At 43.6% G+C, this 15445-nt stretch overlaps 1 protein-coding gene across 2 annotated transcripts in view; it reads right to left on the bottom strand.

The window, feature by feature from the left end:
• The window catches only part of MGAT5 (alpha-1,6-mannosylglycoprotein 6-beta-N-acetylglucosaminyltransferase), a 752885-nt gene that overhangs the window by 420459 nt on the left and 316981 nt on the right, over positions 1–15445 (bottom strand). For both annotated transcript variants that reach the window (XM_086957066.1, XM_086957067.1), the window contains exon 5: positions 4816–4905. In XM_086957066.1, the coding sequence (XP_086813192.1) occupies positions 4816–4905 (90 nt within the window). The remainder of the gene's footprint in view (positions 1–4815; positions 4906–15445) is intronic.

Raw genomic sequence — 15445 nt, 5'->3', positions numbered from 1 at the left:
GTGTTGTGGATGAGCTCATTAACAGGGGTCGTGCCTGTGCTCTTCGGCCTTCCCCCCCCCTAATCGGGTTATAAAATGCATTTACATAACAGAAAAGGTGGCCTGGCTTGATCATTGTAGATGAGGCAGCACAGCGTGCACCACATGGGGCAACCGTATGCTGGAGCAGTCAGGTCAAGTTAAACTCCTTTCGCAGAAAACTTTATTTAGTTTAAAGTTTAGGTGTGACTTATATGAAAACTAGAGTGAGCGCTTGACCAGGCCCCCAAAAACTTTGCGTGTGCCTTTTGCAGAGATCCCTGGTCATGACCTCTTTCTGAGTCAATGCAAAATGTAATCTGCAGGAATTTCTTGAGTAGAACCCTCAGTTGACCCACCCTCAACTGCACTTTAAGACCAATCATGGCTCACGGAACGTGAGAGCTCCTTTGTGAATGTGTGCTGCCAACTACGTGGCTGGGTCACATCAGATTAGAATGTGGGCAATGGAGGAAGAAAGCTGGAGCCCAGATCGTACTATATCGTACTACTCTTGCTTTAGTGTTTAGGTCCTGGTGTCAGACTTTAACAACACCTTTGGTGCCCCAGGATGTGTACATGCCGGCCATGAAATACACAGAAATGCATAGAAACTATGGTAGTTAAGGATGTTGCAATCAACACAGACCACCAAAATGCATTTTATTCAATAGTATACGTATATGGTTATGAAGGAAATTGATAGTTCAGGCCCTTCTACTACTAAAAGCACATCTGTGAGGACTTGTTGGAGTTGAAATGGGGATTGGAGACTGTAATTTATAGTATAAGTGACCCCAAGTCACTCGATATGTACTTCATTGTGGCCGTAAGTCATCACTTTTCTTCCAGGCCACAAGTTACTGGGAATACCTTGCAACTATCAAAAGGTTTAAAGCGTTGTAAGCAAGAGGGATCATGCAAGGCTTTATGGAAATCAGCAGAAGATTCCACATGAATAATTGTTGCACAAACTGAATGGCATGCTGAACTTAAAAGGGAGAGAAGAGGTGTGTAGTTTTCATAGACAGACATTCTTGAATCATCATAAATATTACCTATCTTCTAGAGACTTGTGATAAGAGTGTCACAAATCAAATATTTTGTGTTTAACACAAGCTGAACACATCAAGGTGTCCAGCAAGCGTGGAATTAGTGACACGAGTGACAAAGCAATAACCACCACAGGCAGCAAAACTTTAAGTAGTCATCTGTAATTACTTCATTTGGTAAATCTTGAAGATTAGACCCTCACATCATTAAGATTAATAATGAAAAAATTGCATAACGGCTTAAATAGAATGACGACGTGATCAAAAACTCATCGGTAGAAAGGGGAGAGTGCTCTTATTTATGTGGATACGATGGTAATATAGGTGAGACCTGGTGTCCGGATTGTTACTTAACAAAAAATATGTCTGTGTACAATGTGGATCTGCTAGCGATAACGGAGATTGCATTTTAGTGCTTAATACCTAGGTTTTAGAATGTAATGCATGATGCATTCATATCTGAAATTAGGGACACAGGGAGTTGCTATACTATATGGTCTTTGTTTTGTAAAGCAGTGGGCTTCCAAATTGCTGCTAATTTTGACTAGCTAGGCCTTTGCTTTTCTGGCAAATGTTGGTCAACTGAAGGCGGCAGTAGAATGTCCCGAAGAGTGCACGGTGTGGGGTGCCCCCCCAGAGCTCTAAAACACAATGTCTTTATCTGAGAATAATGATCAGACAACTGCAACAGAGCATTTGTTTTTGGCAGTTAAACTAAGCACTAAGAGGTGTATAAAACAGAGAAGTTTTAAGGAAAATGCTGTGCTTCAAAAATACAGTTTCACTCACTTAATCATTGGTGCGCCAAAAGTTCCCATACGTACAGATAATTTGATTTAGACACCAGATGGGAAAGAGTCTAAACAGGTCTGCAGCCAAAAGTTAAAGTACCAATGATCTCGCAAATTTACTTTCAGGCACATAACCCATTTGTCCCTAGGACATTCGACCACTTCAAGCCATGTGGCATAAAGTTCCACAGCAAACAACCTCATTCTGGAAAAAGACACCAACTTCCCTCGCCTCTCAAGCTTAGGGATTCAAGGAGAAGCAGGAGTACCAATCCTCAGTCCAACAATAGAGAGACAGGAATTGATCTAAGAGACGACTTACAACGTAATCTCAGTTCTAAGCAGAATTCTGCCAGTTTTTGTAAGGTCAACCAAAGAGTGACTGAACAATTTTCCTAAACAAATCATAACATCATTTCTGCCCATTCTCCTCCTCTTCTGTGCAGTATTACAATCCATTTTATGGTTCAGAGTCCTTTTTAATACTTAATGAAGCTCAGAGTGCATTCTGCACTGTTGAAAGCAAAACATAGTTCTTACAGGCACCCTTAATTAATATCTTCTGGGAAGAAGGTCTAATTGAAGTCTGTGGGACCTCTACAATTCATTGTGGTCCGTGTTGGGGCTTTCTTCTGATCCACTGATGTTAACACAAAAGAGCAGTACCAGAAAGGATGGCTTTGTGGCGCCTGTGCTTTGAACAGTGTTCGGCTCATTTAAAGAAGGAATTATTAGAATAGGAGGCAGTGACAGGCTGGCAGACATCGTTCTCAGTAGAGTTTTGATCCGTGGCAAGCGGCCCTTAATAAGACGTAACAGAAGGTAGCAGACGACCAAGAATCCTACTGTTTGGAAAAGCTTTGATCTCTAGAGAGAAGCCACATCTCCAGGAAATGAAGTAGCAGCAAAATATTCCACTGCGTAGTGAGCTGCAGATAGTTCAGTCAGAAGCAGGAGATTAAAGACAGAAGGATGTGTAACATATTAAAAAGAACATGTTGCCTAATTATTTTTATTTTCATTACTTATTTGCCACACAAATTACTTCCCTATAATTTTACCAAACTAAATACAAATAAGTATGCTTTTAAAATGATGCATATTTTAAAGAGCATAGATTTACTTGCAGCACAGCTCCTAATCTCTTGTCACTTGATTAAAATGTACTTGATTGTTCAAATCACATTTTAGATTGACATACTCTGGAATTAGGCCTCTTTTGCATAAGGCATACTGACAGCAGGCTTACACTACATTTTATTTGGTATTCCACTTGTGAAAACAGATTCAGTCTCCACTTCAATGTGCATGCTTGGCCTGGGCTGTGAAATGGCTGCTTCTCAACTCGTAATCGGTTGTGCTTAGATGCGAGTCATCAGAATCTTTGCTACAGACTCATGGAGTATTTCCCAATCATGCAGCCTAAACTATATGTCCATAGTCTATAGCAGACTTGCAGATGTATCAGATATGACGATTAAATAGCCAATCGGGTTAGCATGTTTAGGGAAAGGCACATGTAGCAAGGAGCTCACTGCCCAGAGGCCAAATACGCCAGCTTTCCATGTCCAAAAACATTAAAATATCACAGGACTAAAGCAGAAAATACGGATTTCCTACCAACATCTTCTCTCCTTTAACAAGTCCGGACATCTGTCAACTACTACATTGATCATAAGTGGCTAGGTGGGTCTGGTTTCCTTAAGCTCCCTTCCTCACCTTTCACATCCTTGCTGCTGCATAGCTTGAGATCACAGCTAGGAGAGGAATGAAATGCCTAAGAGTCTCTGAAGTGTGCCAGTGAACTATTGAAGTAAATAATCTTGAGATTGGGTCAGTGCCATGATATAGGACGTCTCTGCAGATCTGTAGATACCTCGTTGGAGAAAGCGGTTTAGAGCAGGAAACTATATATAGGAATAGTGGACAACATAACACTGGGCTTGTGAATTGGTGGATCAAGGTATGTGGCACATGCTACTATTACGATAGGATCAATGTTTGAGGCCAAGCTCCAGGAAATTCCCTACAGCACTATATGGGAATAGTTACCCCAAGCAAGCAGAAAGGTCTGGCAGACACTCACAGCTGATGGTAGGACATTTCATAGGAAAACAAGCATGTATAACTATGTATCATGAGATATTTGTCAATGCTACACCCCAGCTAAGGGTTCATTATGTGTACTGTGTTTAAGAAGCACGGTTAGAGAGATCAAGGTTTTATTTTTATGTATTGCAATAAAAAAATAAAACACTAGAGAATGATATACCTGCTTTAAGGTATAATGCTAAAGAGGAGCAATCTTCAGTTCAAGCTAAAGGGAAAAAAGTTAATTTTTTAATGCATCACCTTCTTCAACTAGCTAGACCATAGTTTATTTTAAAGATAAACACTCCTGTCCGCAAATGCCAACAGAATTTCAGCACACAGAACTGGCCCACTGCCCACTTGATGCTTGGCTACGGAAGTGTTAATCAATTGTGTTATATGTAATTCCTACGCCAATCTCCTTTTGAGTGGTCACAGGTCTCAGCTAGAACATAAACATTTCTTCAAATGCACTTAAAATGTACAACTTTAAAAATGTGTGCATGAAAGATTCTAAAAGTATAATTTAGCAAACTAATATTTAGAAATCATAACTCTACAATACATGCATTATCTTAATTAGGTTCCTCTTTGTTATCTCTCACTAACAAATGAATATTGTAGTTAGTATCTTAATTAGCACTACCAGATGAGTGATTAAGAAATGAATGGCCATAGAAGATAAAGTGTTTCATTTATTCCGAGTTAGTGTCAAAGTACACAAGATTGACTATGGAAGTCTACATCTGTTAATAGCAGTAGGACACATTACCTACTGGGAAATCTAAGTTTCTTTCTTGCAGCATAACTCATGTACACAAATCACACTGTAAATGTTTTAGCAAAAGTAGAAAAATACTCACCTCACTGAGGTAAATAAAAAATGAACACGTAGATCCATCCACGCCATAGCTTGAATAGCATGCATCTGATCGCCACATATCCTTCATCCACTGAAATTAAAACAAAGATGTTCTTAATGTTCAAAATATAAGGTTTTTGGGTAGGGGTAAAAAGGAAAACTCTCATTTCTAACATACACTGTCCCTGTGTATTTAATAATATATATGTCAGGTTTCACTCGGACACTTACAACTTGCAAAAGTTTTGGCAAAAGCAACTCATTTTAATATGCTTGGAGGATGAGCACATCAATGCTATACAAAGATACAAAAGGCATTTAGTTCTGAAGGCTCCCTTGCCTTTAATACACCCGGTTCCTATATCTAATAAGGTGGGTTGGCAAAGTAGTTTTCATTGTAGTCTTTCTTTAGTTTCTATGACACCGAAAGAAAGGAAGGACTACAATGAAGTCTCACCTTCCCCTTGACTATCATTAGACATAAAAAAGAGCACCATATTGAGGGCAGGGAAGGCTTCAATACAGATCACCGTACATTGCTATTAAACAAAAACAATAAAATGCCTGATTCTGGTGGGACTTATGAGAAGTTGCCAAGAGGGAAGGTGTTATAAGAAATGAAAAATATAAACACACAGTAGAAAATCTCAAAAATGAAAACATAGTGCAACAACAAACAGCAGAAAGCACACAGCTGTAAGTAGTGAAAGAACAGTGTAGGTTCAAACCTTGTACAGACCCGAGAAAGGTGAAGAGTGCACTTGAAGACATAATGGAATAAGTAACCTGAAAGGGTTGAAGTTAAAGGCCAACTTGTGTTTAGCACGCTTGAAGGTATTTATGGATTTAGGACACAGGTTCACCAGCACGCAAATTGATTGCAACTTGATTAGAAAGTGAGTGCAGAAAATCCAATTAGCTTAGAGCACACGGAGGTCTCAAGTTCGCAATGATAAAGCACACACTCCACTAAAATTGCATTTACCACAAATATACATGCATTCACGAACAAAGAATGTCTAAGTTTGTTAAGCATTGTTAGAAACTGCCATACAGGCTCAGTATTGAATTAGGCTAAAGTCAAGGGAACACAGGTGACCTAATGTTACTTATGATCATGTATTAATCTGTAACTGATGAAATTATCTTACTTCTGAATTTTTATAGTTTAACTCTGCATAAAAGAAGCTGTTTGTGCTGTATCAAATTGAGACCAGTTGCCTGCCTGTGTGATGAGGGTCAGTCTTCCTGACGCAACAGTAAAGAGCTATCTTGACTTTGTCAAACAGGAGTCTGTGTCTTTTCATTTTTTAAAGGTTTTAAGTCACCCTGCAACAAAGGGCAGATGGGACAGTGACAATGAGTGACAAGGGTGGGAACAAAGAACACACAGATGAAGGAGAGAGGAGTGGAATGGATGAACAAGAGGGTGGAGAAAGGGAGCAATGAGAGGATGAGCATGTTGGGAGGAGGAAGAGCGCATAAAAGAAGAGAGGTGTGGGAGGTAGGAAGGGAAGGGGGTTTTGAGTGCGGGGAAGCAAAGAGCATAAAGAGAGGTGCGAGCTAGCAAGAGAGGGACAGAGAAATGCATAGGGCAGAAACATACATCCTAACACCCAATAGTATTAGATGAGAGTGAAATACAGCTCTGGACTAAGTCAAGATGTGATTAACAGTCTCAAGCAAAAAGGCAGAGTAAGGCTCCTCATAAAAGTCAGTTGTTGAAGGGGCCAGGCCCAAAGCTTATTTTAATGATTTTGTGCTATGAACCCAGACTTGCACTTTGATCTGCAATGAAAAGAACACAATTCAAAAGCTATACCGAAAACCTTACCTTAAAACACAAAGGCATCAATCTTCTTTTATCCAAATTATGTACATAATTATCTTACGAGAATACGTATCTACACTAAAACAATAATTTAACAAATATCTGTGCTGGAGGGTTTTCAGAAAGGGGATTAATAACTTTCACTACAGTCATTGAAATTTGAAAACATCCTAACAATCATATAGTAAACTAGGGTCTCTACGAAAACGAGTTGGGAAGTTATACCTCTCAAAATGCTTCAAAGAGTAGGCTGCTTCAAGGAAAGTCTCATGGATGTGTATTTGTGTAAGCAAGTGAAAACAGGATTGTTGCAGCAGGTGGCGGAGAAGATCATTACAGTCTGGTCCTCGCCATATTTGGTTGGAGTGAGATTTTTTTGACAGTGTGGTCCAGAGACCACAGTGTACAGAGACTGTCTGTATTCCTGTGATGAGGGATTACTACGTTGTATTACTCTAAGTTTGCTGACTCGAAAAGAAAACTTGCAAGCGAGAGGGAGTTTAATACGTTATGTAAGGAATATGCTACTTACCAGTATGCATCTGTTCTTGGCATGTAGGGCTGCTGACATTCATATCTGTGCATAGATCGCCGCCTAGTGTTGGGTCCGGATGATTGCACATTGTTGTCCTGGAAGAGTCTTCGAAGTATCACGAGATAGGTGGCTCCTCCCCTGGACTACAGTGCGCATGGGCATCCTCTCCATCCCCAGATTGTTTTTCGCCATTGTGGCAGAGATGGAGTGTAATACTGAAAGTGATGACCATGCCTGAAAATGATTCTGAGTGCTACAGCTGCGACAGGCACCGGAGAGGAGGGCGGGCGATATGAATGTCAGCAGCCCTACATGCCAACGAACAGATGCATACTGGTAAGTAGCTTATTCCGTTCGAGGCATGTGGGCTGCTGAATTCATATCTGTGCATAATATGAATAGCAGTTACCTCCTTAGCGGCGGTTGCCCGTGCCAGCTGCAGCAGTCTGAAAGAGAGTTCTGAGAACAGCCTGTCCTACAGCAGCTTGCTGTTTGGAGTGTACATCTAGGCAGTAGTGTTTGGTAAATGTATGTATGGTGGTCCATGTGGCTGCTCTACATATATCTTCTAGAGAAATGTTACCTAGGAAAGCCATGGATGCCCCTAGATTGCGTTTGGAATGCGGTCTTGGGGGAACTGTTAAAGTGCGTTTAGCCTTCTGACAACAGATTTGTATGCACTTAACAATCCATCTGGCTATACCTGATTTGGAAATAGGGTTGCCTTTGTGTTGTGGAGAGAAGGCAACAAACAGTTGTTTAGTCTTTCTAAAGTCTTTTGTCCTGTCGATGTAATACAGGAGAGCTCTTTTTACATCTAAGGTGTGCAGTGCTCTGTCTGCCACTGAATCTGGGTTTGGAAAGAAAACTGGCAGTTCTATGTTTTGATTAATGTGGAACTGCGAGATTACCTTTGGCATGAACTTGGGGTTGGTGCGCAGCACTACCCTATTAGCATGAATTTGTAGGTAGGGCTCTTGAATTGTCAGGGCTTGAAGCTCACTGACTCTTCGAAGTGATGTGATAGCTATCAGAAAAGCCACTTTCCATGTAAGAAACTGTATCTCACAAGAATGAAGAGGCTCTTCAGGGGGGCCCCATGAGCCTGGTGAGAACGATGTTTAGATTCCAGACAGGCGAAGGAGGATGTCTGGGAGGGATTACTCTTTTAAGGCCTTCCAAGGAGGCTTTAATTGCAGGCACTTTGAAGAGGGAAAGGTGCTGTCTGTTTTGAAGATAAGCGGCCATGGCAGCCAAATGTATCCTAATGGAACTATACGCTAGATTGCATTGATATAGATGCAGCAAGTAACATATGATGTTTTGCGTGGACGCATCTAGCGGATTAATGTCATTGTTGGAACAGTAGATGACAAAACGTTTCCATTTGGCTGCATAGCACGCCCTAGTTGTAGGTCGCCATGCCTCTTTGATGATGTTCATACACTCAAGTTGAGGTAGCCAAACTCTATGACCTCAGGAGCCAAATTTCTAGGCTCAACTGTTGCGGATCGGGGTGCTGAATGTCTCCATGGCTCTGAGTGAGGAGGCTGGGAGTGAGGCGCAGCCTTTGGTGAGGCACCACTGAAAGTTCCAGGAACGTGGTGTACCAAGCCTGCCGTGCCCACGTTAGAGCAACCAGGATGAGTGTCATGGAGTGCTGCCGCAGTTTGCGCGCCACCAGCGGTATGAGTGGGGCTGGGGGAAAAGATTACGCAAATTTGCCTGACCAGTTCATCCATATCGCATTGCCCTGAGACTGCGGGTGTGGGAACCTGGCGGTGAAGCTTTGGCATTTTGCGTTCTCCTTTGTGGCGAAGAGGTCGATCTCTGGATGACCCCACTGCTGGAAGTATGGTTGGAGCACTGAGGGGTGAAGCTCCCACTTGTGCATCTGATGACTGTGCCTGCTGAGCAGGTCCGCCATCAGGTTGTCTTTGCCCGGGAGATGTTCCGCCATGAGGAAGAGGTTCCTCTGAATGGCCCACTTCCAAATGCTCTGGGCTAGGTGAGATAGCTGGGGGAAGTGTGTGCCTCCCTGTTTCTGGATGTAATACATGGCAGTCATGTTGTCCGTCCGGATCAACACGACCTTGTTGCACAGGTGCAACTTGAACGCTTTCAGTGCCATGAAGATTGCCATCAGCTCCAAAAGATTGATATGCATCTTTTGCTGCTGAGCTGTCCATAGTCCTTGCACAGTGTAATGGAGGACATGCGCTCCCCAACCCTGGAGAGATGCGTCCGTCGTCAGCACTATCTGTGGGACAGGCTCTTGGAACGGTCGTCCCCTGCAAAGGTTTAGTGGATTCCACCAATGCAGAGAGTTGTATGCACGACCGGTTACCAACACTAGGTCTTTCAGATGCCCATGAGCCTGGTTCCACTGTCGTGCTAAGCATTCTTGAAGGGGACGCATGTGCAGCCTCGCGTGCGGGACTATGAATATGCAGGAGGCCATCATACCGATCAGCTGCATGAATACCTGCGCTGGGAGCGATTGTTGAGGCATACACTTCTGAATGAGCAGCTGCATGCTGTTGACTCTGGCAGAATTTGGCTGCGTCGTTGCCTTCAGAGTGTTTAATGTCGCCCCTAGGTACTGCTGCACATGGGCGGGCTGAAGGTGCGACTTTGCGTAGTTTAGTGAGAACCCCAGACTGTGAAGGAGGTGAATGGTACGTGACATGTGGCTGGCACACTGCTGGGCTGACTTTGCCTGAACAAGCCAGTCGTCCAGGTAGGGATATACATGAATGTGTTGTCTCCGAAGGTGCGCAGCCACAGTCGCTAAGCACGTGGTGAACACTCTGGGGGCAGTGGTGACCCCGAAAGGCAGGACCTTGAATTGGTAATGCTGATTGTTGATGGTGAATCTGAGATATTTTTTGTGACTTGGGTGAATGGGAATGTGGAAATATGCATCCTTGAGGTCTAGGGTCGCTAGGAAGTCGCCCTGACTGAGCAATGGCAGGACCTGCTGTAAGGTTAACATATGAAAGTGTTCTGATAGGATGTATTGGTTTAGGGGTCTGAGGTCTAGAATGGGCCGCAGGGAACCGTCCTTTTTTGGGATTAAGAATTACAGAGAGTACACTCCTGTACCTCGTTCTTCTGCAGGCACGAGCTCTATTGCCCCTTTTTGCAGCATGGAGAGTACTTCTTGCTGCAATAAGTGCATGTGCTCTGCGGACATAGGACGGTGCCTTGGGGATAGGTGGGTGGGGGGGGGGGGGGTGGAGGTTAGCTCTAGACAATAGCCGTATTGGATAAGTTGTCTCACCCACCTGTCCGTGGTAATGCCTTCCCAGACTGGCAAGAACTTCTGGAGTCTTCCCCCGACAGGTGTTAAATGGTCGGGGGGCAGTGACAAGGCGTCACTGTTTGTTGGGAGCGGTGGATCTGGCATTGTTATTTCCACGTCCTCTGCCCTTGGCGCTGTTTCCACGGTATCCACCCCTGGTATTCTTTGTATAGGTGGATTGCGTGCTCCCTTTGCTGTACTGGGCTTGCTGTAAAGCCTGTCCTCTAGAGGCTCCCCTATTACCGGAGCGACGAAAGGAACTGCCCCGAAACTGCTGTGACTGCAGAGCCCCAATGGATTTTGCTGACTCAGTGTCCTTTTTAATTTTTTCGAGGGTTGTGTCTACCTCAGGACCAAAAAGGAAGTCTGGGTTAACTGGCTGGTTGAGCAGAGTTGTTTGAATCTCGGGTTTAAACCCAGAGATGCGGAGCCACGCGTGACGTCTCAACATTACACTAGTGTTAATGGCCCTAGCTGCTGTGTCTGCTGCATCCAGTGCGCATTTGATGGATGCATTAGAAATTAACTTCCCCCTCCTGTATGATCATTTCTGCTCCCTCTTTGTAAACATCAGGCAGGTTTGCAACAACTGTTCTAGTGTGTCGAAGTGGGCCCGATCGTATCTAGCCAATAGGGCCTGTGTATTTGAAATCCTCCAAATATTAGCAGCCTGTGCTGCCACTCGCTTTCCTGACGCCTCCAAGATCTTTGATTCTTTGTCTGGAGGAGGAGCGTCACCACTAGTTTGCGAGTTCGCCCTCTTGCGAGCATTGGCCACTACGAGGGAGTCCAATGGGAGCTGGCCTTTGATGTAGGTGGGGTCCACTGGAGCAGGCCTATATTTTTTTTCAATCCTTGGGTTGATAACCCTCGCTTTCGTGGGCTCTTTGAAAATGTCCGCAGCATGCTTGAGGACCCCTTTTAGCATAGGCCAAGTCTTTGTCGATCTTTCAGAGGTGGAGAAAGTATCAAATAAGAAATCTTCTTCCACAGGTTCTGCGTGCATTTCCACGTCATGGTTGAGGGCTGCCCTTTCTATTAAAGCGTTAAATGCCGCTGTGTCTTCAGTAGGCGAGGTTTTGACATTGTAGGACTGAGTGTCCGGTGCAGCTTGTGGATCATCAGGATCTACAGTTTGATCTACAGCATCAGACCATTGCGGAGGTTCTTCCTGATCAGCGCAGCCTGATAAGTGAAAGCTGCCTGACCGTATTCATTACCCATGTCCTCCTCGCTTTGTGCTGGAGAATATGCCATTTGTTGTGAATAGCTCTCAACGTGTTCAAAGAGAACTGGTGAGGTGGTTGAGTCTTTTTTTCCGTTTAAGAGGGATTTTATAAGCCTCCAAGGGATGTTCAGGTGCAATCTTCCGTTTATGGATGGTAAGCCTGCCCGATTCAGAGTCGATGAAGAGTTTCGACTGGTTGTCGTACGAGGGTTCTTGGAACACAACCCTTTCAGGGGTGGGCTTCGAAGGCGCGGACACTGTCTTGGATGGGTCGGTGCCTCTGTGGTGTTCGAGATGCTTGGCTCGAGCCGTCGGTGGCAGACCAAATTTAATTGGAGGGTGGCCTGTGGACGGGCCGACCTTCTTAGAGCTTGCCGTAGTGGTCGATCCGAGCTGCTTCGGTGACTCACTAGTATGTTTGCTTGATTGCGTCGACTCGAGCTCCCGGTGCGCAGCATGCACGGCCTTGGGCGTCGATGCCACCTGCTGTTTCGGGTCGGCTTTGGACTTCGACTCGAGTTGTTTGCTTAGTAGCGGTTTGAGCGCTGAAATCTTCGGCTCGACAGCCTTTTTGGTCTGGAGGCCTTTGTTCTTGTCGCCATGTTTGGGCACCGACATCGACGCCGACTGCGTAGAGGTAACGTGCTTGACGGTAGAGCTTGGCTTCGACGCCCCAGTCTTCGAGGCGACGGCCCCTTTCGACGCCGAAGGGTCGCCGATAGTCTTCGACTTGACTGGCGTCTACGTCGATCCGACCACCACCTTTAGTAGTTTCGGTTTCGATTTCGGCTCCGTAGGTTTTGGTTTCAATTTTGAAAGATCGACCGATGGCTCCTTTGAAGTATTCTCAGCCTGGCCTGGACGCGGGCTATAGAATGTGGAGGAAGATCTTGGCTAAGGCCTTTCGGCGATGCCTCGACCTGAGCCGTAGGGAGCGTATTGTCAATAGTAGGCCCCGCTACTGCGGTTGGGCCTGGCTCATCACTGGAGTCGTCAGACGGCCCCGATGGCCTCATCGTCGTCCCCTACCTCGACGACGTCTTCTTCGTGGACGTATTCCTCATCTTGCTCGTCCACATCGAAGTTGGAGTCATGCTCTGACGCTGGGTCCGACTGCTCGTCAGGATCTTCTTCTTCGTCGTCGGCGCCTTCTTCGTCACCGGCCTCGAAGATGTCGACCAGCTTGGGCGCCGACTTCTGCGCTGACTGTCTTGCTGCGCGTCGAACTCGAAGCGTCTTCTTGGAGCGGAACTTCGAGCAGGCCATACAGCTGGCCTCGTCGTGCTCCTGGGATAAACATTTATTGCACACTGGGTGCACATCAATGTGGGGGTATTTCGAATTGCAGACGGGGCATCTTTTGAACGGGCTCCGATCCATTGTCGTCGTAGTTTGGGCCTATGGTGTCGAAACCGAAAAACTGGCTTCGACGTCTGGTTCGAGGAACTGGAGAAGAAACAGGCACCGAACGAGACAATACCGACGCCCCGAAGGCCTTTTGGCCGTAGTAAAGAGTTATAACAAAGTTTCCGAACTGGAGTCGAGAAAGTACATCCGAACCCAATGGCGGAATGAGAGGATGCCCATGCGCACTGTAGTCCAGGGGAGGAGCCACCTATCTCGTGATACTTCGAAGACTCTTCCAGGACAACAATGTGCAATCATCCGGACCCAACACTAGGCGGCGATCTATGCACAGATATGAATTCAGCATCCCACATGCCTCGAACAGTAATTTGTATTTGTTCTAACATAAATCTTTTAAGACCGCAGAACCAAAGAAGCACTGCATTGTTGCCTGGGGGACAATATAGAAATTAATCATGTGCTAGAGAGGCAAAGTGGGGGGACACCAGCTTCAGACGTATTGCATTCAAACAATGCACAATAAGAGAAATATTTTTAACTGCAATTAATGTGGCAATATAGCAACTCCCCATGTGACCTTGTGATTAATCCATATTGAAGCACTATCTGAATTCTCATTCAGCCAGATCAATGGCTCGTTAACAACATTTTTTTATTAAAGTGTTCATGGGATGCTTTCTTCCTGATCTAGGAGTTACTCAAACAATATTGCAACGAATGTCCAAGCAATGCCTCAACACTCACAATAGGTTCTGCCTGTATTCTTAAAGTTTCCTTGTGCTATGAGAGCATAACTTAGCTCATATAACCAAGAAGAAAAATATATATATATATCGTGCAAAAATTAAGCAAAGAACTCTGGTAGTTCTCGAGTTTAGGTGAAAAACAGCTCCTGTATAGAGTACCCTCAACACCAGCAACACTCTAAATATGCTCACCTCATATGTCTCCCTTTCTATCAAAGTCTTTAAGCACAGTACCATCCACACTGAGATAGAAAGGGACAAAGTATTTTGCCATTTCTACAGTAGTTTTTAACGATAGGACAAGCATATATATTTGTACAGGCACACGCAGAACTTTTAAAAGGTAGATGTAGATGAGTGCTGATACAGTTCCATTTTTTCTTAACACCTTTATAACCAGATTTAGGTAGAAGAGTTATCTACACTTGTACAATAGAGATTATTACTATCAATATTTTATTTTCATCATCACATGTTTATACATACTTTAAGTAGATTTAAAAAAAAAAAAGTTTTAACAGTATACAAATAATGCTGCATACTTTGGAGTGATTAATAAAGCAAACCTTTCAGTTTCAAACCCTTTTGAGTCTATTTCCTGGAAGATGTCAATATTTATCCTGAATAAGTATGAAGCCCTGATTACATTTCCACAAATTTGGAAAATCAAATCCTGTTTTCTAAAGGGGATTTCAAACTTGTCTAAAGAGATCTTACCACCGTCCTGAGGAATTCCATAATTTCCATTTTAATAATCAATAGTTGTTCATAAGATATTCACTGGCAGTGAAAGAAATGTTGAATTGTTTTGAATATGTTTGTTTTAATTGCACTAATATCAGTCCAGGGAGATAAGTTACATTTTCTGCTGTTTTTGGACATTCAAAGTCTAAACCAGCTTTTAGCTTTTTCAGTGAACCAATGTTGCCAAGTAATAATAATCTCTAGGTAGACCATCTGGGTAGATAACTTCTAATAATCACGTTTCTTAAGAGTCCTACAGATGAGCATAATTGTACTTCATACATTTATATAATTTTGGAATGAAGCTTTCAGAAGATAAGAGTAGTAACACTTGACATGAAGTGATCACATGCCTTCCCTCCGTCAAGACCCAAGAGGATTTGGTTTGCTCAGTTGAAATTATATTATACATCTTTAGAGCCTTCCATGCTCTTTTGAAATGCCAATCACTCAATGTGTATCAGCTCCGTTAGGAAGCTACTTAACATATAATTTTATTTACACGTTTGCACAAAACCTCAGGAGAGAAACAGGCTGGTAGCTTGGACAAAACTGCAAAATGTCCTTATATTCACCTATCAATACGGTCAGGAATGTCTTCCTTGACTAAATTAAAGAACCTATTTATATATCATGGAGAACATGAGCAAGGAGATTATGTTTACTAATAATACACTGGAGTTAAGGAAACTCAACCTCAGGTATTTCCCAATTTTCAGGGCTTTGGTGCCCTAATTGACTTCCTCAAATGAAATATCATTCTCCATCAAGTTCCTACACTTTTCCTTTATGATTGGAAATATTACTGATTACAAGTGTTAATATTTTAACATATGACTGGTGAAAGGATCTGTTAATAGTTTAATGAGTAATAA

This window comes from Lissotriton vulgaris, chromosome 2_1 (assembly GCF_964263255.1).
Source record: "Lissotriton vulgaris chromosome 2_1, aLisVul1.2, whole genome shotgun sequence".
Classification (NCBI taxonomy): domain Eukaryota; kingdom Metazoa; phylum Chordata; class Amphibia; order Caudata; family Salamandridae; genus Lissotriton; species Lissotriton vulgaris.
The sequence above is the reverse complement of the archived record's forward strand: the minus strand, read 5'-3'. Positions and strand labels throughout refer to the sequence as shown.